A 24,842-nucleotide genomic window follows, 5' to 3' on the forward strand; every position below is an offset into this window, starting at 1 on the left:
GTCCGAGACCGCCAGGGCTAAAATGACGGAAGCACCGCCAACAGGCTGGCGGTGCTTCCCTGCCCATTCCGACCACGGCGGCCGGCGGTTTTCCGCCGTTTTGCCCCGGCGGTGATAATCCGCCAGGGCAGCTCAGCAAGCAGCGCTGCCCTTGGGATTATGACCCCCTTACCGCCAGCCTGTTTCTGGCGGTTTTCACCGCCAGGAAGAGGCTGGCGGTCAGGGGTGTCCTGGGGCATGGGCAGTGCAGGGGCCCCCTAACAGGGCCCCGGGCAGCTTTTCACTGTCTGCATAGCAAACAGTGAAAAGCGCGATGGGTGCAACTGCACCCGTCGCACGGCCGCAACACCGCCGGCTCCATTCGGAGCCGGCTCCTGTGTTGCAGGCCTCATTCCCGCTGGGCCGGCGGGCGCTAACTTGGTTAGCGCCCGCCGGCCCAGCGGGAATGTTGGAATGGGGGCAGTGGTATTTTGCCCGCATGGCGGCCATATGGCGGTTCCCACCTGGCGGGTGGCTACTGCCGCCCGCCAGGGTTGGAATGACCCCCATAGTGTTTAACTGAGGGCTGGACTGGAGAAACTGCACAGACCCCAAGGCTGTGTCTGAGGGCCGGGCTGGAGAAACTGTACAGACCCCAGAGCAGTGTCTGAGTGGCAGTCACTGCTGCTCGGGCCAATCCTGGCGCTGCTTTCATGCACGGCTTTGCATGAAAGCAGCACCAAGATTACTCGGGAGCCTGTGCTGGTGTCCCAGCAGTGAGTGCCGGGACACCAGAAGAAGAGGAGCAGGAGGCGGCAGGGACAGAGGTAAGGTAAGTGCTTTTTTTTTTCTTTTTTTATCTCATCTCTGTCCCAACCCTCCACCCCTCCTCTCGCCCCTCCCCTTGAGTTATGTGGTGGCCGCCACTGGTGGGCATTGAATGGCTGTCATCTTATTTAAAAATGTGCATTGTCAGTGATTTCAGTTGAGTTCTGAGCAAACAGCAGTAAATCTCTTACTCTAAAAATGCCATACATCGAAATCTGAGTTATTTTTCTGAAACAGATAGATCTGTAATGTGTGTCTATTAGACCCCCGAGTGTTTGGGACTGGGAGGCAATTTGGACTGGTGCCAGTTGTGTACCAAAGTCGGTGCTTTGTCCGTAAAAGTATGAAATCAATGGAGTGTTTACAGGGAAACATGATTGACCGATGTGAGTGGGCCGTGAGACATACTTGGACTAGGAATGTGCCTGTTGTAGATAGAATTTGTTCTGGATTGGTAATGTAATTATGTGCTCTATAATGTGGTTCACCACTAAATTGTGAGTGTAATGCAACTATACCTTATTCCTTTTGTGTAATAGGTCATACCATTCACGCAAGATTGTATCAACTTTCTTACACTGAGCAACTGTTCAATAAGAAGATTAAACAAAAAAAAAAGTAAAAGGAATCACAGACCTGTGAGTGTGTGAGGTTGAGATGAACTTGGGCATTTCTTCATGGGGCAATTCTATGACCTGGTTCTTCTTTATAATAATTGGTGATTATTAGGATTAACTGACTCTATGTGCATGAATGAAGTATTGTTTGTCCACTAGCCAGTGTTCCAAATTGTGAGTTTGAAATATACAATTGTACATTTAAAAAATATTTTTCACAGCTACCGGAGTAAGGCTCATTTATAGTTAATTGTAAATTTATTCTAAGTCTGTGAATGATTTGTGATATTGCAAAACTTTTTTTCCTCAGGTGGGAGTTACATCTCAGAAAACTATGAAGCTGTTACCTGCTTCTGGACGTCGAGCAACACAAAAGGTATGGGTATTTCCCTAGAAATAACCAGAATGATTTCCTCAGCTAAATAATGTTTGCATGGGAAATCCTGAATTTATGCCATAATAGAAGGCTTGTAAAGCACAGAACTAGCTGAAATCTTTTTATGCCTGCTTATAGCCGAGACCTTTATTTTGCTAAAATTGTACATATAATATACTTGCCTGAAAGGACTTTCAGCCGCTTCTCTTTAACCATTCTTCCACTCTTCATTCATGCTTCTGTCCACAACAGCATACAGCATGGGGCAATGAGCCAGCCTCCTTGAGGGGCTGATTACATTTACAATGAGTGACTGCATTTTGCTTTACCACAAAGACCACATCCGCACCCAAGGTAGTTCCCTTCAGTGCCAGTGTTTTTGTTTTTATTTTATAATTACTTTAGTGTTGCCTTTGTGTTTAGAGCTTGAGGTGAAAGCAGGGGCATTTCATAGCATAACAGATTGCGTCATTTGAAACTGTTCTGACATAAATTGTCCTCTTTTTACTATGTATGCATTACGCCAACCGAAAGCTTCAATATTACACATGTGAATTCATAAGCAGACAATTCTTCAGAACACTTTTTTTCTGGACTCAATTTCACCAATGGTACTTTAATAAACTTTACTCAAGAAGAAAATTGGCCTTTATCTTGTTTAAATTGCAGCACTTGCAACACTTTTTTTATTTCCTTCTTTTCTTTCTTTTTTCCTATCTTATTTGTTTCTTTCTTTCCTTCTTTCTTGCTTTCTTTAACTTTCCTTCTTTCTTTCTTTTTCTCCTTTCTTTCCTAAGTTATTTTTTCTTTCTCTTTTCTTTTGCTTTCTTGTCTCTTCTCTTCTCTCATATTCTTTTCTTCTTTCCTCCTTTTGTTCTTTCCTTTTCCCTTCTTTTCATCTTTCTTTCTTCCCTTCGTTCTTTCCTCGTTTCCTACTTTTTTTCTTTTTTTGTGCCTTCTTTTGTCCTTCATTTCTTTCTTTCTTTCCTTCCTTTGTTCTTTCACTCCTTCCTTTTTTCTTCTAGCTTTCTATCATTCTTTCTTTCCCGCTTTCTTGCATTCTTTATAGCTTTCTTCCCTTCGTTCTTTCCTGCCTCAACATTTGGCTGACTTTACTATTTACAGTGAGTGACTGCATTTTGCTCTACCACAAAGACCACATCCACACTCAAGATAGTTAGTTCCCTTCGGAGCCAGTGTTTGTTTTCATTTAATAATTACTTTAGTGTTGCCTTTGTGTTTAGAGCTTAAGGTGAAAGCAGGGGAATTTCATAGCATAATAGATTGCGTCATTTGAAACTGTTCTGAAATAAATGATCCTCTTTTTACTATGTATGCAGTACGCCAACCAAAAGCTTCAATATTACACATGTGAATTCATAAGCAGATTATTCTTCAGAACACATTTTTTTCTGGACTTAATTTCACCAATGGTACTTTAATAAACTTTACTCAAGAAGAAAATTGGCCTTTATTTTGTTTAAATTGCAGCACTTGTAACACTTTTTTTTTTTTATTTCCTTCTTTTCTTCTTTTCTTTTTTTTCCTATTTTATTTGTTTCTTTCTTTCCTGCATTCTTTAACTCTCCTTCTTTCTTTCTTTCTTTTTTTCTCCTTTCTTTCCTATGTTATTTTTTCCAGGGAGTACTATTGTAATGTGTGGTGTTTTGCCTTTAGTCAATGTTCCTTTTTTTTTTTTTTTGATTCACGAATGCTCGGCGTTTCCCAAACAAAGCTTTGTAGAAACCATGTCAAAACAAAATAATAGTTTCCAAAAGGCTAGCAGACAATTCCAGACCTGTTGACTTTGCCAGTGCTTCTTGAAACCTGAAATCAGTTTTAACTCTGATACATGCAGCTTTAGCTGTGAGCGCTAAATGTCTGCAATTTTTTTAAAAAATTGCATAAAGAATTAGTGGCTGTTGGCTCAGTTCCCCTCCGCTATTGGGTTTCTTGACTTTTTTTCTGCCATGTTATGCATTGCTTGGGTGCCCTTTCAGTCAAGCCCACCCCATCCTGTGGATGTATGTATGAGTACATTACGGGTGTGTTGTTAAGTGGTTCCTTACTGTGACTGCGGCTATTGCAGGGCTCCAGCACTGACAGTTTTATTTGAATTGTGGTGTGTCTTCGCATATGGGGGTTTCCTCCTTGCATCACCTTTATGCTTTTATACCATCCACAATGCATTTTCCTATTTCTTCCCCTCTGCCAATTGTTCTATGTTGGCATCAGTTAAAGAAGCCAAACTACAGCAGCAAGATGTACTTCAAATTACACACCTCCCACATAAACACATGACGCTCAGCATCATTGGGATCCAGCAATAACAACATACTCATAGAAATGAAGAAAGAACAACCACACTTTGTTTCATAGATCTTCAGTTTTAGTAACTGGAAGGTGTTGCCCTTCATTTATTTTATTGTGATGTTGCACTGAGTGAGAGCTTTATTCCCAGGATGCTATACATGCAGAAGGCGCAGTGAGGCGCTGAACATAAAAGCGTTGTGGCCTTCTCTGTACTTAAGGGACAGACCAGTAAACGTATTGAAGAATCCAGCGGTCTCTCGAGGAGAAAAATCCCATGACTGATCTACACACCTCTCAGCTCTTTCTTCTGTGTCTCAAAAGGTCGTCTTGAGCCCCTAGCAATGTTGGGTCTAGTACAATGTGGTCTATTTTTACATGTATACTGATATCAATAGACACTAATAGAACTGCCGATATGTTCTTCTCACTACACACTCTCAAGGGAGGAGCTGGTTGTGATTGTTCATCTGGCGCGTGCCTGAATTGGCGCATCTATAACTGATCACAGGTGTTGTGAAAGAGGGAGCACAAATACTAATAGAATACAAATAGAACCAAAATAATTTGCCTCATTCTTTCGTCCTTGTCTCTATCTTTTCCAACTAGTTGAGACACAAAATCAGTATTTATCCATTCACACTCAAACAAGTTGCAGTGAACATCGTGGCCAGAGACAGCACATTATCTTGAAGATGTATCTAAGGTACAACACTTGTTTAAAAAAAAAAAAATTAAAAAAGCATTCTGAGTAGCCCTCCTTGCTGCTCTATAGATGTCTGTGATAACACATTCCTTTGGAAGGCCACCAATGGTGCCTTAGCTTTTGTTAAATCAGGTTACATTTTGTGAGGAGCCTGAAAACCACTAATGTCATAGGGGATGGAAATGCACCAAATTATCCATCTGTATATAGTGTCTTTCTCCGCTTTGATGCCTGGAGTGAGAAGATCAGCGTATGTGACAAATAGATGCTTAGAGAGTCTGAATGGTTTTCCCCTTTCCTGACAAAATGTTAAGGTTCTAGAGCCCTCCCAGTAGTGCTAAATCTTCATCCAAAGAAGCATCTACACTAATAGACTGAAGATAGACTTCTTGGTTTAAGTGAAATTCTTCTGAAGGACCACCTTGCCCCTGTAGAAGGAGACTGCTACCGAAAATAACCTAATCAAAACGAACACATCTATTTCACAGAAAGGAATTTGATGGTATTCCCAACTACCTCCTGCTTACCGCTGGTTTGGGGGTGTTCCTTACTGCAGAACCACTGCCAGCACCACCATTGGGAACACCCTTTTGATGGTCCTAGCATGGACAGCAGTGGTGTCAGAGGACCCACCCAATTATGGGAAAATTTAATGTAATAATGAGTCTCTACAAATCATCAAACAAGCTTGGTAAATGATAAGGTACGTTTTCCTGATTTCTGTGTAGTGCTTGGACTCTCAGGCTTGTGCTTTTAGTAATGGAGAGTGAAGCTTTTGCTTTTAGTAATGGAGAGTGTATCGATAGGTTTCATCTCAAGAGCACTCTTCTCATCAGCAAACAATTTTAAATTCCTAGCAGAGTAACTGTGCAAAGGTTGTCTCAGGAAAAATCAAAAGGCTGATCATCATGTCTTTCACTGGCAGCAATCAGCCACAAGTGCTCTGTACAGTTTGCTTTGTCTGGCTAGTCAGAGAAGTTCCCTTGACAAAATGTTAATATGAACCATTGTTTCATCTAATTTCTACTTATCCAGATTCCCTGTTTGGAAATAACAGATATCTTTCCACATTTTGTATGCCCATTTAACGGCAGCCTGTTGAGTATAATTCTGGCAACCTCCCATATGTCCAGGGCATCATTGAAAACTTGGTGCTCGGAGAAAGGAAAATCCTTGAAAATGTTTTATGTAAGATGGTAGAAGCATTTAATGTTCAGGTTTAGATATAAAATGTGAGCAACATTACAGGCGTAAACATTGGAAACATTTAGAGAAAGACCTGGGGAAAACAAAATGAAGGTGTCTTTGAAAGAAATGGAATGAAAGCTTGATCTGTGATTAGGCTTCAAGTAAGGAAGCCAATTTGAAGACTTTACATGGAATGAAAGTTGATGCATATCACCCTCCCATTGTGAAGGTAACCAAGCCTAGATCCAACTTGGAATAGGTTAGTAAGTGGCAAGTGAGTACCTAGCAGCCATGGGGGAAAACATCTAATTTTGAGGGACGACCAAGAACAATATTGGCACCAGAAATAATGGCCAACTGCCAAGCTTTTAATAATGAGAATGAAGAGAAAAGGTTTTAATGTTTTGTCCATTTTACTGATGCCATCGCCTTTAATCTCTTACGAGCTCGAGTTTTAATGATGAAGTTGGTGACCAGCAGACCAACAAAGAGTGAGTAACAGACGAAGGACTGGGAATATAGAAGGAAACACAAAAAGGTAACTGGCTGAGCAGTGGCTCAAAAAATGCTGGAAATCGGTCAGTAAAGGGAACATTTCTGATATTCAAGGGGGGAGCTTCCTCTGCAGAAAAGAGGGCACACTTTCTCAGAGTTCCATCGCTGCTACCTCTCTGGAGCTACGCATTATGTTAGAAACAGTGCGAAGGGGCAGTGTACACTAAAGCTCAATGGCGTTTGAACTCTCCCCTCAGGCTAGCAAAACTGACGACCCTGCTCCACTCTCTGCTTCTGGGTGAGCAGATAACCAATATGGTGGCCACCACAGTATGTTCCAGTCAAGGAAAACAATTCTGCGGTGACCCTACACCATAAATACAAGGGAGAGGTGAGTGATATCCATCATGGAATAAACAACGGAAGATGTGTGTGTGTGTGTGTGTGTGTGTGTGTGTGTGTGTGTGTGTGTGTGTGTGTGTGTGTGTGTGTGTGTGTGTGTGTGTGTGTGTGTGTGTGTGTGTGTGTGTGTGTGTGTGTGTGTGTGTGTGTGTGTGTGTGTGTGTGTGTGTGTGTGTGTGTGTGTGTGTGTGTGTGTGTATGTGTGTGTATGTAGTAAAGGAGATTCCTTAAGGGTTAGCCTGCTGGCACCCATCTGGGGTGATGATGGTGAGAGCTGGGCTTATTAGCATTGCGAGCAAGAGGCAAAGTTGTCAACCAGACAGATATACCTGTTCGTACCCTATGGTACTCTGAGTTGAGAGACCTGTGCACAGTGAACTTTTGAGCCCTGATCCCAGGCAGGCCTTTGTTTAGCTAACGTTTCAGATCTGAGTTTTTCCTTCTAAATCTATCTACATAGTGGCACCCACATAAGGCAGCAGAGGAAACAGAGAAGCCTTGTCTGACCATTCTTCCTTTGGTGAAGTCCTGCTGTCCCTACTGTGGGGTTTAATTAAAGACTTACGCTAACGATGTAAGGTATAGATAAAATTACTGTAATGGAGTGCTGCATGGAAGAATTGCAATCTAAGCTAGAGTAAAAGTAGACTCTGGTCTTGGGGCTAGAATTCTGAGTTGCAAGTCAGAAGGCCCAGGGAGATAGTAGGCAGTAGAATGCAATTTTCCAATCAAAGAATGTGCTATAGCTTTAAGTTTCTAGACAGTGCTGATGGAGCAGCCAGGATTAGTCTTGATGGATGTTGTACAGAAAGGTAAAAGCTTGGTACACCAAATCCTAACTTTTAAACATTTTGGATGTGACTCCTCAGTACTTTCGGAGGTGCAGAAACACAATAGATAGTGACCGTGCAATAGCCAAATAAAAGAAAAGACTTGCCCTTCTGAAATAGTTAGATATTGATTTACTTGCACTGATGATTGAAGCATCACTTTTATGTCTAGCCAGACTCCTGGGATCATGTGATGGCAACGTCCATATCTCTTTACTCACCTTCAGTTTCCTTGCAAATTCTTCCTTCCACGAACAGTGCTGAAGGATCTAAAAAAACTTGGGTCTTCAATAGCTAACATTTTCTTCTAATTGTCTGTAGTGCAAGGTAACTCTTAACCATAGTGATCCCAAGACCAACTTAATTATAGCAGGCCCAGAAAGAGGTATACACTCGAGGACACAACACTCCCTACACTTTCATGGGGGAAAAAAACAGAAATGCCGCCTGGGTCATGTTCCACTCAAAATGAGCCGAGTAAACTGCTGTGCACCTACCCACATGGGTGTTCAGGCTCCTGGCGGCGGGCTCATCTAAGGCGGCAATCAAATATGCGGCTAAATAATGGTTACCTGCTCCTGATATGCAGGATGCAGCAAGTCACACTTCACCCTTCAAATTGGATGAAATTGATGTGCCATTCGCCGCAGGAGGTAGAGCTTGCTAAGCGTGAGACAATAGAAATACGCTGTGCACACTAGTGGTCTGATGACTGCTCTGCGTTTCGAGCGGGGAGGCCGCAGACTCGCTAAGCAACTGAGAAGGAGCGACAAATCTTCCAGCAGCTGTGCTGAATGCAACAATTAATCAGGTCATACAGTAATGTTAACAAGCATATCAACCAGAGTAAAAAGAATATTAACAAGCAATGCATAACGACCAGAGCAAAAGAGAGTGACACAGAGGTCTAAAGAACTTAAATGTAGGCTGCAGAAACAGTGAAGGCTTGAGGAGGCAGGAGCATCTGCAGAGGGCCTTGAAGAGCATTCATGGACATTGTTAGAAATGGGGTCTCTAGCTGGCAGTGGTTTGCACCCGTCTAAGTAGGGACTCTCCCTCTACTCAGGGTAAGGGAATCAGGCAGATAAAATAACCCCTGCTCATCCCCTTGGTAGCTTGGCTCAAGCAGTCAGGCTTATCTCGGTGGCAATGTGTATTTTTACACCCAATCACACACAGTAACACCTTAAAGACCAAAAATGTACTCTACACCAGTTTAGAAACATAGCCAATATTTATCTGAGTAAAATAAGGCCACTACGACATAAATCCAACATACACCAGTAAAGATATCACTTTTAAAAAGTTGAAATTAGTCTTAATCCATAGGAATCAAAAGTGCCTAGGATCCATCAAAACAAAGACGATATGGGCTGCAAGGGAGGTGAGGAATAGCAATGCATCTGTTCCTTACTGTGCAGGGGCGGTGATGTGTTGATTCTTTCCTCACAGGAGAGGCAGTGCATCAAAAACAAAAATAATGCGAGCCACAGGGGAGGTGAGGCATAGCAATGCATCTGTCCCTTACTGCACGGGGAGGTGATGTATCGTTGCTCACAGGAGAGGCAATGCCTCGGTTCCTTACTGGCAGGGAAGGTGATGCTTTGATTTCCAGATAAACAGCCTCTGTTCCTTATCGCCATGAGGGATCAATGACAAATTGCAGCCCCAGGAACGATGCAAGGGAAATCCAGACACGCTGTGTTGATGATGCAGCAGTGAAACAGATGCTGCGCTGGTTCTCCAGCGACGGGACAGACGTGTGTCAATTTTTCTGCTGCTGTGCCTCAAGTGTGTGGATTTTCTCCTTCAGGTCACCAGCTTACGCATCCTTGACCCAGGGACTGGAGTTGGCACCACATGGCAAGTCAGGTCTCTCAGCAGAAGAGCCCAGGCACTGGCAGACGTCTTTGATGTCCCTGTGACTTCTTAACAGGAGCCAAGCTCAGTTCAAGCCCTTGGAGAACCTTGGAAAGCAGAATGTAGAAAGCAAAGTCCAATCTTTTCACTCCCAGCACAGAAGCAGCAAGCAGCAGGCCAGCACAACATAGCAACAGGTAGAGTGGCAGTCCCTCCTACAGCATCCAGCTCCTCTTCCTGGCAGAATGTCCCCAGTCCACAAGTCGTCTAACTTTGTGGAGTGAGAGGTCCACTACTTATACCCATTTCTGTCTTTGAAATAGGCAAACTTCAAAGAGAAGTCTTTGTAGTGCACAAGGCCCTGCCTTGGCCCCAGACACACTCCAGGGGGTTGGAGACTACTTTGTGTGAGGACAGGCACCGCCCTATTCAGCTGCAAGTGTGAGCACCTCCCACCACTCTAGCCCAGGAAGACCCATCAGTGGAGAAGTGTGGCACAATGGTTAGAGAGGCAGACCCTGATGCAGAGATCTGGCCTGGGACCAGGGTTCAATTCCTGCCTCGGCGGGTCTTGGGCTCAATTCCCTTGGACCAGCTAATTCTCACCTCAGTGCCTAATCTAATTAATGGGTCACACTCTGTAACTCTGGGCAATAGCTTGCTTAATCTCCACAACGACCCTCACAGTGCTTGGATGCCTGGCTTCACCTTGGGGCTGTCCAGGAGTGGGAGCCTCACAGGGAAAAGCCAGGAGGGGTTCCACAGTGGTATGTGTACAGCGCCTTGAGACCCTAACAGGTGAGTAGTGCGCTATACAAGTGTGAAGTTTATAGTTTATCAGGAAATGCAGGGCATTTTTCATCTCCCTTTGTGTGAATGAATTCACAAACCGCCTAACTGTCATCCTCACCCAGACGTGTATTCCACAAACCGACAGAGGTACAGAATGGTGAAGCAACAAAATGCCCACTTTCTAAAAGTGGCATTTTCAAACTTGCAATACACCAATGTATTGTACTAGTGACTTACTACTGTAGGAAGCTGGCTCTCTATATGGTGCACTAAAATGAAGTACACTATGCAGAGAGTCCGGTGGATCCCCAATTGGGTTGCAGAGGCAAAAGTAAATAGAATTCGCTCTCTATTTTGTGGTAATCTGGGCAAAATGTTAGGCCTATCAGAGGGTAATGCTAAGCTTGTACTCACAGAGGCAATATATGAGACACACTCAAAGAATAAATCACAGACCAATTTAGAAAAATACCACTTCTCTTTATATGTATTTTGAACCCAAGAACATTTTGTCGTTTGGTGTCTGGTTTCCTTGTCCTGTAGCACTCGCAATTGGTGGATCCTGTGGTCCGAGGCTGCAGGCGCCGTCCTGGAGTACAGAAGGGATGAAACCACAGTGGACTCAAGCTCAGGAGAGCCCGGGGAAGTCATCACCAGGGGTTCTCTTCAACTCGGGCCAGCGGCAACGGGTGCAGTGGTTGCTTAAGGTGACTAGTTTCTCTCACCACAGTAGCAGGTGAGGGAGGGCCTGTGTACAGAGGCTGCAGGCGACTTCAGGGAATCCAGAAGTGGTGAAACCACATTGGACTCTGACTCTGGGGGGCCTTGCTGGCTCCGGAAGTCCACTCCCACTCAGGTCAGTGACAGTGGCTGCAGTGGTGACTTGAGGCACTGGGTCTTTGCAGATCCAGAGGATGCAGAGTCCTTTCTCTGGAGTTGGCTGGAGAGCAGGTCTGCTGCTCACAGGAGACTTGAGTCTTCTTTGGAGGCAGGCAGTCCTCCCAGGTTTCTGGAGGTTCAGCTGTGGGATGAGGCATCTTTTGTTACAGAGGCTGTCGAGGAGTAAAGTCAAGTCAAACATACTTATATGGCGCAGCTAATCACCTGAGGGGTATCCAGGCACTGTGCTGCAAGATTCAGTCAAAGAGCCTGGCCTTTAGTCCTTCCTGAATTGGTTCAGCATGGGTGCGGTGCTGAGGTGGAGGGCAGGTCGTTCCAGGCTTCCAGGAGTGCAGACATGTACCAGGTCAGCTGCTGCTGCTTCTTCTTCTCCTCTTCTGTGGGTGCATCTGTTCTTTGTCCTTTTCTTCATAGGTCGTCAGAGTCTGAGTTGTGGGGTTCAGGTGTTGCACCTAAATACTCAATTTAGGGGCATTACAGGGAGTGCCAGGTGGCAGCTAATGGGTTCCCACCTTTAGGGTGACTGTGCCCTTTCTATGACCACTTCCACTGGGAAGTGGGCATAACCCTGACCCTGACCTTGGTGGGCGAATTCCTTCCAAACCAAGATGGAGGAATTTAAAAAGTGGTGTCCACTTCAGTTTTCCACCTTAACGGTGGGACCAGCATGAAGTGGGCACACCACCTAACCTGCCTAATTTTCCCGCCTGCCTTGCCGTCAAAAGTGGGGTCAGGACAGGGGGGGGTCAGTCAGATCCACCATTTAGAGAGACCTTACAAAGCTGGCTAGGTCTTTGACGTTTCCCACCCTGGAAAGTCCATCCTGTCTGGAGGAGGTGTCAACACCCCTGCCCAATGCAGGCTTTTGTCTGTGGCCCACATGAGCGCTGGCTCTAACCTTAAGGGGTCAGAAACGTGTCTAAGGTGGCTGAACTGGTCAGGACCAGTCAGTTAACACACCAGTGGTTGGTAGGTTTTCAGGGGGCATCTCTAAGATCTCTGGGTGCATATATTAGTAAATGCAAACGGTGCCATCAGTGTGGGTTTACCAATATGAGATGTTTGATACCAAACTTCCCTATCTTCAGTGCGGCCGTCATGTAGCTGTGAAACTTGTAGTGACCATTGTCCAGCACAGGTATTTAAAATGGCTTCCCTGGTCACTTACCATGTCTGAGAATCGACAAAGACCTAGTAGGGGCATATATGCTCAGGCAGATACGCCCTCACATGTAATATAATGCACCCTGCCTTAGGGCTGTAAGGCCTGCTAGAGTGATGACCTACATATATTATATGCAGTGTTAGGGGACATAGCACACTGGCTGTGTTCCATGTCATGTTTTCAGTTTTATCTGCTTCAAGACACGCATGACTTGCATGACTTGCATGAACAGCATGCTTTCAATCTGGAAACATCTGTTGCATGGCATGTATTTTATCTTGTCCTTATATATTTTCTACAGCCTTGAGAAAGCCCCCGCCTACCTGCCTAAGGGGCGAAACACGTGTTGGCTGTTCCTCAATCGAATATGTCTACTTGACTCTCTTTCAATCCTGGCACTAGTTGATTGGACTGCTGTCTTGCTGATTTCTGGAATTTAACTCCAGTTCTAAGACTGTCATAAAACAACTGGACCATGTATCTATGGAACTGATTTCTCTTTGTCTTATGCAATAAACAATTACTTCAGCATTGTGCTTCACTATCAAGTAATTTTTGAAGTGGGAACTCTCCTACAACTTTTCTGGCATTATTACTTTTGGGAGGCTTAGAGTCCAGGCCTTCCGGTTTAGAGTTCTCGCAACCGTTGTATAATCACAGCATTCTTAGGAAGTCATCTGGCTGGACTCTCTCTTTTCTCTCTGCTTCAAGACACGCAGCCTGCAATGGCAGCCTGTCGTGTGCTTGGTAAGGGTTCCCTTAGGGTGGTACAAGTTGTGCTATCACCCTTAGGGACCCTGTTTAGTACGGCCCTAGGTACCAGGGGTACCCTTTACTAGGGACTTGCAGAGGGTACTAAAGGTTTTGCCAATTGGGGAAACAATTGTGCAGTTTTAGGGAAAAGAGATCTGCCATTCGGAACTTGGTTAGCAGGAACCCAGTGCACTTTCAGTCAAAATGGCATCTAATACTAGGCAAAAAGTAGGGGGGCTAACCATGCCAAAAATGGTGCTTTCCTACAACTAGTAAATCAAATATGCCAATCATGGAGACACATTAATACATTTTAGACAGAGAGCATGTGCACTTTAGCACTGGTTAGCAGTGGTAAAGTGCCCAGAGTCCTAAAGCCAACAAAACACGTCCGAAACAAATAGGAGGAAGAAGGCAAAAGGTTTGGGGATAACCCTGCAAAAACGACCAGGACCAAAAGACATTGATTGGATGGACTGATTGTTTGTTTTCCCGGGGTTTAATGGGAAATTGAGTTTTTTTTATTATGTTGTTGTTTATACGAGGGCTGTCGGTAGAAAAAAGTGAAGAAATAACAGCCTAACCTTCGCCTCCGGTCCAGACATAGAATTTAAATTTTCTATTGATAGCTAGGAAAGATTTCACTCAACCACAATGATCCCTAGATCTGTTTAATTCAAGCACAGTTTCAGTGTAGCCTAAATTTCTTACATTGATAGATGTCTTCACTCGTTTATAGAAGAGCTTTTGTTTTTTTTCTCTCTCTCTCTCTCTCTCTCTCTCTCTCTCTCTCTCTCTCTCTCTTTCTCTTTCTCTTTCTCTTTCTCTTTCTCTTTCTCTTTCTCTTTCTCTTTCTCTTTCTCTTTCTCTTTCTCTTTCTCTTTCTCTTTCTCTTTCTCTTTCTCTTTCTCTTTCTCTTTCTCTTTCTCTTTCTCTTTCTCTTTCTCTTTCTCTCTCTCTCTCTCTCTCTCTCTCCATATTTGGTTAATGACAATTATGATGTTTCTTTGTTCGTAGAACAGCTTTAATACGTTGTTAAAAATCAGACATAGGGATGGGTTTGTCACAGAACTGCTTTTTTTTATTTTGTATTGCCAGAGAAAATCTTGTAGTTTTTTACGATTATTTTATCAGCTTTCACAACGTTTTTTGTTTTTAGCCCTTCTCTTCATTAGGCCTGATTTGCACACTGTAGTAGATTCTTTTTATACCTAACTTTAAATTAATTTTGGACATTTAAAGAACGTTTGGCTTGATTGTGGTCTGATAATTAACTTTTGTTCCTGGTTTGAATCAGTTATTTTTTTTTTGGCTGATCCACAATAAGTGACCTGCCCTTTTTCTCTTAGAAAGGTCCATGTAGCGGCAGCCATTTTAGACAGGTTAACGTGCTAGTTTCTCTCAATCTCCCAGGTGGGGCTAGGGTGACCAAACGGCGGGTTTCAGAGGACTGTCCCGGTGTCCCGAAACTTTTGCTCATTTTACATAAATGTCCTGGTTTTTGGGACAAAGGTCAGGTCAACCTGCAAATCAGAAGTGAAAGGTATGCACTCCTTCCACATTCACCTCTAGAGTCTTAACTGCTATGGTGCCTGGGGCGAGCTGGTCTCGTCCTCACACACGTTTCCCGTGTGTCAGGGACGAGACCAGCTCGTCCTGCACCGGGGCCACGGGGGAGCGCTAGAGCTGCCCCCCGTGGGCCTCCCTCCCACACCCCACAGTCAGGGATGGAAGGAGAATCGCTTCCCCTTCCACCCCCACGACTCTTTCCCCCTCCCCTCCCCCCCCCCCCCCCCCCAAGTGACATCTGATGATGTCAGCTCATCAGAGGTCACCTCCTATCTTCCAGCGCGGTGCGGAAGAGAAATGCTCAGCATTTCTCTTCCGCTCTGGAGGAGGGGGCAAGCAGAGGCATGAAAGGAAAGGAAAGGTGTTTCCTTTCCTTTCATGTCTCTGCAAGCATTTCTGCTTCACGATCGCAATGCCCACTAGACACCAGGGAATTTTTATTTCTTTATACTTATGTATAAGGGGAGTGGCCCCTTGGGCAACGGCCGCTCCCCAGGGGGGCAAAATATTTTTAGGCCTTTTCTACCCCCCCCCCCCCCCCCGGCCTATTATAATTAGGACGATCTGCCCCCAGGGGGGTAGAAACCCCTAGACACCACGGTTATAAATTTTTTTTTTTTTTTTTTTTTGTTTACTTGATGTTTTTATGTATGGGGAGCGACCCCTTAGGTAAGAGTCGCTTCCCAAGGGGGCAAAATATTTTTAGGCTTTTGGGGGCCAGATTGGCTTATAATAATTAGGCTGATCTGCCCCCGGGGGGCAGAAACCCCTAGATACCAAGGATATATATATATTTTTTTATTTACTTAGTTTTTATGTATGGGGAGTGACCCCTTAGGCAAGGATCGCTCCCCTGGGGGGAGAATTGCAGATGGGCCTGTTTTTATTAGGCCAATCTGCCCCCCCAATCTGCCCCCAAGGGGGGCAGAAACCACTAGTCCCCAGGGATTTCTATTTTTTTCATCAATTTCACGCAAGGGGAGCGACCCCTCAGGCAAGGGTCATTCCCCTTGGGGGCAAATTTATTTTAGGCCATTTCTGCTCCCCTTGGGGGCAGATTGGCCTATTTCTATTAGGCTGATCTGCCCCCGGGAGGGGGGCAGGCACCACTTAGCACCAGGGATTGGTGTGTTTTTATGTGTGTGTTTTGTTTGGGGGGGGGGGGGCAGCCCCTTGGGCAAGGGTCACTCCCCATGGGGGCACATTACTGTTGGCCATATCTGTCCCCCTTTGGGGCAGATCGGCCTATTTTTGAAAGCCCATCTGCCCACAAGGGGGGGGCAGAAAGCCCACCAGAGACCAGGGAAGATTTTTCTTTCTCTAAATAAGAGGTTGGGGGGTATGGCCATACCCCCACCCCATATAAATGGGGCCGAAGATGTTCTGACCACCAGTGGGCAGACGGGGCAATTCCCCCTCCCCCCCCCCCCCCCCTCCTCCCCAGGTGTGGATCAGGGGTGAGTCAGAAAGTCTAGATGCCAGGGAATAAACAAAAAAATTATAATTAAGTGTGGTAGTGGCTACCGACTAGTATGGGCATGGTTATGCCCCCACCCTAACTGAAGGGGGTAACAGTCTTTCAGCTCTTCCCCACCCCCCACACACTAAAACACCTTATCCCACGGCAAGCAAGAGGACGTTTGATTATTTTGGGTTTGGGTTTTGGTTTTACATTTGGGCCATGAGAGCTTGGCTAACTCTCAAAATCGTCCCACTTGGAATGGTGAGAGCTGCACTTTTTGGACTTTGGGACGCTGCCATTTAGAAAAATCCACAAGACCTAGACACATCTGAAAACTAAACATCTGGGTGAGTCCAGGGTGGTATGCTTCACATGCACCCCACACCATTTTCTTATCCCCAATGCCTTGCAAACCTTCAACTTTGCTGGAAATCACACAGTTTTTCCACATTTTTGTGATGGAATCTTCTGGAACCTGCAGTAATCCACAAAAGTCCTACCACCCAGGATTGTCTCATGTGTACCGATAAAAATTTTGCCCCACTTGTCCGCCTAAACATTTTTTTTTTCCAACCCACACAACCCAAAACAGGCAGTTTAGTACTTGATTATTTTGATGTGTCCACATAGTGTTTTGGTTCCCCCTCAATTTCGACATGTCTTTGGCTCTTCCCTGTCACAAGCACTTGGCCCACCTTCACAAGTGAGGTGTCATTTTTACCGGGAGAGTGAGGGGAACGTTTGGTGGTAGGTAATTTGTCCCGGTGCGGTGATCCCACTCTGAAATGCGCGAAAAATTTGATTTCTTTTTTTTTTGTTGCTAAATTTGAGGATTCTGGGTAAGAAAACATTGGGGATCCACGCAAGTCACACCGCCCTGGATTCCCTCGGGTCTCTAGTTTTCAGAAATGTTTGGGTTTGGTAGGTTTCCCTAAATGGCTGCTGAGCCCAGGATCAAAAACGCAGGTTCCCCCTGCCCTTCACCCCCAAAACAGGCAGTTTAGTACTTGATTATTTTGATGTGTCCACATAGTGTTTTGGGGCATTTCCTTTAGCAGGCACTAGGCCTACCCACACAAAGGAGGTACCATTTTTATCGGGAGACTTGGGGGAACACTGCATGGAAGGAAGTTTGTGGCTCCTCTCAGATTCCAGAACTTTCTGTCACTGAAATGTGAGGAAAAAGTGTTTTTTTTGGCCACATTTTGAGGTTTGCAAAGGATTCTGGGTAACAGAACCTGGTGAGAGCCCCACAAGTCACCCCATCTTGAATTTACCTAAAGGTCTAGTTTTCAAAAATGTGCAGGTTTGGTAGGTTTCCCTCAGTGCCGGCTGAGCTAGAGGCCAAAATCGACAGCTAGGCACTTTGCAAACAGGGCTGTGTTCTTTTGGAAAATGTGATGTGTCCACGTTGTGTTTTGGGGCATTTCCTGTCACGGGCGTTAGGCCTACCCACACAAGTGAGGTACCATTTTTATCGGGAGACTTGGGGGAACACTGGGTGGAAGGACATTTGTAGCCACAATCTACAGCTAGGCACTTTGCAAAAAACACGTCAGATTTCAATGTAAAAATGTGATGCATCCTTGTTGAGTTTCCTGTCGCGAGCATTAGGCCTACCCGTGCAAGTGAGGTACCATTTTTATCGGGAGACTTGGGGAACACAGAATAGCAAAACAATGTTATTGCCCCTTGTCATTCCCTACATTTTTTTCCTTCCAAATGTAAGACATTGTGTAAAAAAGACTTCTATTTGAGAAATGCCCTGTAATTCACATGCTAGTATGGGCACCCCGGAATTCAGAAATGTGCAAATAACCACTGCTTCTGAACACCTTATCTTGTGCCCTTTTCGGAAATACAAAGGTTTTCATGATACCTATTTTTCAATCTTCATATTTTAGCAAATGAATTGCTGTATACCCAGTATAGAATGAAAACCCATTGCAAGGTGGTACAGCTCATTTATTGGCTCTGGGGACCTAGGGTTCTTGATGAACGTACAAGACCTATATATCCCTGCAAACAGAAGAGTCCAGCAGACGTAACAGTATATTGCTTTCAAAAATCTGGCATCGCAGGAAAAAGTTACAGAGTAAAACGTGGAGAAACGTTTGTTTTTTCACCTCAATTTCAATATTTTTTTATTTCAGCTGTTGTTTTTTTTTTTTTTTTTTTGCAGGAAATACTCATAGAATCTACACAAATTACCCATTTCTGTCACTAACAAAAAATAGTAAAAATGGGGTATGTCCCAGTAAAATGCCAAAATAGTGTTGAAAAATTGGGTTTTATGATTGCCTGTTCCAGAAAGCTGTGAAAATGGTGATTTTAGCACTGCAAATACTTTGTTGATGGCATTTTCAGGGGAAAAAAAACCACAAGCCTTCTTCTGCAGCCCTTTTTCCCATTTAAAAAAAAAAAAAAAAAAAAACGAAATTTCCGCTGTATTTTGGCTAATTTCTTGGTCTCCTTGAGGGGAACCCACAAACTCTGAGTACCTCTAGAATCCCTAGGATGTTGGGGGGGAAAAAGGACACAAATTTGGCGTGGGAAGCTTAACACACACACACATTCACTTTCTCACTCCCACTCTCACTCTCTCTTATAGGACAAGCCAGATATAAAAGTGAGACTAAAGGTGTTAGTCCTACCTTTATGTCTAACCTCTCCCGGTTTTTTCTATTCAAAATCTGGTCACCCTGGGTGGGGATAAAAGGCGACCCGCAATACACCCTGATGCTCTGAAAGAAACGGGAATGCTGGTGTCATTTATTTATTTATTTATTTTTTCTTTGGTCATCGTCTAAGTACTTTATCCGGTCTTATGTGTGCACAATAGTCTATTCTGCATAAACAATATAAATTCATATACATTTGTTTTAGGCATTTAAAGAATGTTGGGCTAGAGGACTTATTAAACCTGTTTTGCGGTGTGATCAATTATTGTTGATGGAACAAGAAACGTCCCAAGAATCCAAGAATTCAGACAAGATGAAGTCCTCCTCTTCGGCTCCACTCCCTCCGCATGGGATAACTCCTGGTGGCCTGCCTCTCTCGGATCCACTCCGACTCCCACCTACCACGCACACAACCTAGGATTAATCTTGGATTCCTCATTATCCATGACCCAGCAAGTCAACGCGATCTCCTCCTCCTGCTTCAATATCCTCTGCATGCTCCGAAAGATCTACAAATGGATCCCCACCGAAATCAGAAGAACAGTCACCCAAGCCCTCGTAAGTATCAAACTGGACTACGACAATGCCTTCTACGCAGGAACCACGGCCAAACTCCAGAGGAGGCTGCAATGCATCCAGAACACCTCTGCACGCCTCATCCTGGACATCCACTGCCACATCACAGGCCATCTGAGAGACTTGCACTGGCTTCCAGTCAACAAGAGAATCACCTTCAAACTCCTCACCCCCGCTCACAAAGCACTTCACAACACCGGACCAGAAACCCTCAACAGACTGCTCTCCTTCTAAACCCTGACCCGGCATCTCTGCTCCTCCGACCTCACCCTCACAACTGTCCCATGCGTCCGTAGAACTACAAGCGGTGGCAGATCTTTCTTGCACCTCGCCGCCAAGACGTGGAAACACTCTTCCCACCCACTTGCGTCAGACCAAAGATCTCCTTACCTTCAGGAAACTGCTCAAGAACTGGCTGTTCGAGCAGTAGTAGCACTCCCCCAGCTTGACAGTTCTTTTGTCACAGTGTTACTGCACAGCCCATCTCATTGCCGCAGTAGGACATGTGCTCTGTTCACAGCCTTTACAGGTCAAAGCAATAGCCAGGAAGCATTGATGAGCCTCAAACCTCTACCACAGTAGGGCTCAGCCTCCAACAGGGACAGGAAGCTGGCCAGGGCAAACCAACTTGTCTTATTATCCCCAGCAGCCCTTCAGCTTTCTAGAGCACCACCACTCTGCCTACATCTTTTCTTTACAGGGCAAAGACTGCAGCTCACTATCGCCAACCTCTTTTCTGCAGGGAGTTATCAGTTCCTTCAACAAAATGTTCCCTTTGACTTTCAGGCTCCACTGTGTCCCATCTACACAATGTTCATCAGGCCAGAGCCCTCAGTTCCCCATGTAATAAGGCCCTATAAGAAGACTTACTGTAAGTGCCAAGGGCTCAGCTTAAGCAGCACCGTTATTCTAGCCCACTGTTATGTTGTCTGCCTACTACAGCACGCCCGTGTAGTCTAATACAGACCATGATTATATGATGATGCTTTCATTGCTGACTCTAGGGTTCCAATGCGGACCTTGTTCGCTCTTATTTCTCAAACCTCCGGGTGGATAGTACGATATTTCTCTCTTCCCCCAGGCCAGATCAAGGTTCCTGGCAGCTGCTCAGACTGGATCCTATCTCCATTATAATCCCTTGCCCACAACCCTCGTGGGGCACGTGTTACTGTCACTACCACACTCTACAGCAACAAGAGTTAGGGCCACCGCTACACCCCGGCAGACTCGCAGAGACCGTGCACCTTGTCAGGCTATCACAGTCCTTCAACGCTAACACCCCAGGTCCGTCCACCTACATGCTGGTATGAAGCTTTGGGGCCCTACTTTCAGTCAACTTCTTTGTGAATAAATGGTTTGATTGATTCACAATGTGGCCACAATGTTACCTGATGCAGCCCTCTTTGAACTTGCATCCATGTATCGCTTTATTTAAGAATTTCAAGATAGGAGCTGGCGACAGTCTCATGTTCCTAGGTATCCAGAAACTGATGGTCAGGAATTAATGATTGAGCAATAAGATTGCATTGAAAAAGAATTGAAAACAAGCCTTGGCAAAGCCAGTTGGTCTTTGCTCTTAAAATCGAGTGGCCAACTGTTGGCTCTGCCAGTAATTTATTTCCTTTGGTGGAGATCACTGCTTAAAAATATTATTGATATTACTAGTGTTAAATACCATCAACAATAAAATGTGCAATTATGCATAAGCATGTATGCGTCATGAAGCTATGGTGGTCCCAGCAGGATGGCGTTTATGCGGGTAGTTGTCATGATGCGGAGAACTTTTTTTATTTTTATTTTTTATTTATTGTTCCAAAACTACTGATATCCATATGGCCATCTTGGAGCAGTAAATGGAAAAACACACAGAAGGCAGATTTACAGTAACGAGTGATGCAGTAGGGGGCGTGGCTAAGCTCTAATCGGAACAAATGCACTTCAGCAGGGCTCCCAGCTGAGCTCCGCAATCTGGGCTCCGTCGTGCTGCAAAATAATGCCTCTCGCCTCATGAAAAGAGTGTGGAGGACATAGGACTCCCCCACCACACAATCCCTCATTGAACGGACCAATGGGTTTCACATCCAGGAAAGTGGACAGTGGGACCCAACTGGCTGCGAGGCAGCCACACAAAATGGCGGCAAACCACAGCAAATTCAGTGACGACCCAACTGCCTGCTATAAATACATCACCGGGAACTGGGGCAGTGCGGTATAAAGTATGGAGCCCTGACCAGAACCTGAGCACCCCTGCAGGACAATGCACTGCCACACAGTAAAGAACGACATGGCGAATTGGGGGGCACTCCACCAGCATGGCCGATGAGATACCCACTACACGTAGCATGAATAAACTGCACTAGCAATATCAGAAAAGAGAGACAGCACAGCGTAACGGCCTCTACTTATTGTGCAGAGAATTGGACTTGTTCAGCTGGCGCAATCACTGAAGGGCCCCTCGCACAAGTGCAGGATCTGGGTAGGAGACGGCAGGTCCTGGGGACTAATGTGAGCTGCTTGCCGCCGTGCGGGAGGAGGTGAGGAGCGGCTGGTGAGGACCCCTGGCCACTACCTGAGCAGAGGTGCTAGAGACTGGCATGCTTCCTGGAAGGAGAGAAGAGCCTCCTTTGTGACTGCCTGCATCCCCTGATCCATGCAAGAAGCCCTATGTGAACACAGAGGCATCTATTTGGGCATCCACTGAGCTTAAGAGATCTAGGAGAGACCTGGGCCCACAGAATACGACTAGCGGGCCCGGGCCACTGTGAGTGGGCAGTGCACTGACCCCGAGAGCCAAACCAAGCACCCACTGGCCAATGAAGTATCTAGCAGCATGCATTGCCCCCCTTAATTTATACCATCTAACTAGGGAGCTTCTCATTCCTCTTCCTGAGCAGAAAGTGGGAGCACCCCCAATAAATACCCAAGAAATCACTGAGAACTGAATCTAACTGCCCAAGAAAATCTTCTGAAATACCGGCTCCCCTTCTGCACCACATTGTTATCCACTGACACAGTGACAATTGCATACGGGGTGTTTCCCACCCCCCCGAGTGAAATACACCTGCAAGTGCTTAACTCTGCACAACAAAAAACTGACAATATCACTGCGACTACCCCACCGCAATTTGATAGAGGTCTGTGCTTTGATCTACAAACTGACACTAAGATGGGCAAAACTGGCAGGAAAAAAAGACATGTTATCTCACTCAGACCAAAGACACCTCCCCTGACGAGCCTGGTACCTCAACAGGGACTAAGAAACATAACCTGGAGGAACACAGCAGAACAACCTTTACGAGAATTCTACAGGCCATAACCATGTCATGAGAAGCACTGGAGCTCAAGATCAACACCATTGTTGCGGACCTGGGCCTACTCTGGGATGATCACAGATGACTAGTGCAACGAGTTAGCACCACAGAAAGAACCATAAGCACTATGAACCCCGAAGTGACTCCATCGGGGGACCGCCTATTAGGAAGAGCCTGATACCTCAAAAGGGACTAAGAAACGTAACCTGGAGGAACACAGCAGAACAACATTACCGAGAATTCTACAGGCCATAACAGTGTCATGAGAAGCACTGGAACTCAAGATCAACACCATTGTTGCGGACCTGGGCCTACTCTGGGATGATCACAGACGACTAGTGCAACGAGTTAGCACCACGGAAAGAATCATAAGCACTAAGAAACCCAAAGTGACTCCATCGGGGTACCGCCTAGTAGGAAGAGTCAAGTGAAAGTGCTGAAACGAATGGCAGAAGATGCAGAAAACAGGGCAAGGCTCAATACCATTTGTGTTGTAGGGCTTCAAGAGCGCATCAATGGTACAGACATGCTTACTTCTCTGGAGACGTGCCTTCGTACGGATGTCGCACTGGTAGGCCTTTCACCGTTCTATGCACTTTATCGGCCCATTGAGTACCTGCCAAACCACCACCGGGATCCGGCCCCCGCCCTGTTGTAGCCAGATTACTGCACTTTCAAGATAGAGATCATATTCTGGCCTAGGCACGTCTTAAGTTAGAACTACTAGTTAACAATAGAAAAGTCATGATCTTCCCTGTTTTAAAAAATGCGGTCCAACAGCAGCGGGCATCCTTTACTGGCGCCAAGAAACAACTCTGGAAAATGGGCATTACCTATACTATGATGTTTCCTGCTCGCCTTTGGGTCATACACACTGGTGTGACGCAGTTCTTTACAACACCACAACATCTATGGGAATAGGATCAACCAGCTCCCGCACCATGGGAATGATCCTGTCTTGATATCAAGTCAGGAAACACAGCGAGCCTGCAAAAGGAAAAAAAAGAGACCCATACCATAAGAGCAATCCTATCCCAATCACAAGCAGCGTAAGAATGCCGCCAAGCAGTTGAAGACGTGACAGCTTTCAACAAAGCAGGATCTATGTCCAATTAAGATCACGACACTGAAGGACTTGAGAACTGAGATACAGACCAAGACTCAACGTTTTCCTGCTACTCTGTTACCTACCTTCCCCGGGTCACCCCGAGAACAGCGGACGAGCTGATATAAAGTTGCCCAAGAAGAGCGGACGAGCTGATATAAAGTTGCCCAAGAAGGAGCTAAGAGAAGACTCCAGAATGTCACTAACGAACTACGTAAAACCGCCCATATGATACTAATGAGCTTCTTAGACCGGGGCGAGAAGGGACTGATGTGGAACTTCTGAACAATGGACTATATGCCCTATTACAGCTTTTGCTAAAGCCCAGATGGCATGTAGCAACACCAGGATGCACCAAACAAGGAGTACCTCCTCTACTCACGACTTGTGAGCATGTTTAATGTACAAATGTTGACCTGTTGTCTGATGGTTTGGATGGGGGAGAATTCACTTTTCTTCCTGGGGTTGGGGAGTTCGAAACTGGTTAATAATATTGATTCTCTGTGCCATCTCTTCCTCCATCACCTGGTTTCCTGTGGGGTGGGAGGGGCAGCATAGCATGCCTTTGCCTGTCAGGGAGCGGTCCCAACTGCAGCAACACGATCCCATCATAGCTACCCTATTGACATTTACCTTTAGTAGCTGGAACACAAGGGGCCTGAATAATATGACTAAGCGATAGAAAATCTACAGGTACCTAAAAATACGAGCCATCCATACAGCAATCCTCCAAGAGACCCACTTGACTGGCCCAGAGAGAGACGCGCTCCGCAAATAGTGGAGAGTGCAAATTTACAACATGACATATTAAGCCTTTGCCCAGTCTTTCAGTCTGGGTTCGCCCTTACAAATGACAAACCAACTCATTGACCCCCAATGGGGGATAGGTTCTAGTGGCGGGCAGACTTGCAGGCCAAGATCTGACTATCGCTGGAAT

The 24,842-nt window shown here is 45.4% G+C and overlaps 1 protein-coding gene across 1 annotated transcript in view; it reads left to right on the forward strand.

Annotated features, from left to right (window-relative positions):
• The window catches only part of BBS7 (Bardet-Biedl syndrome 7), a 426,240-nt gene that overhangs the window by 39,286 nt on the left and 362,112 nt on the right, over positions 1-24,842 (forward strand). Inside the window, exon 2 of the mRNA XM_069242537.1 lies at positions 1,735-1,800. Coding sequence (XP_069098638.1) covers positions 1,735-1,800 — 66 coding nt within the window. The remainder of the gene's footprint in view (positions 1-1,734; positions 1,801-24,842) is intronic.

Source organism: Pleurodeles waltl, chromosome 1_2 (assembly GCF_031143425.1).
Source record: "Pleurodeles waltl isolate 20211129_DDA chromosome 1_2, aPleWal1.hap1.20221129, whole genome shotgun sequence".
Taxonomy (NCBI): Eukaryota; Metazoa; Chordata; class Amphibia; order Caudata; family Salamandridae; genus Pleurodeles; species Pleurodeles waltl.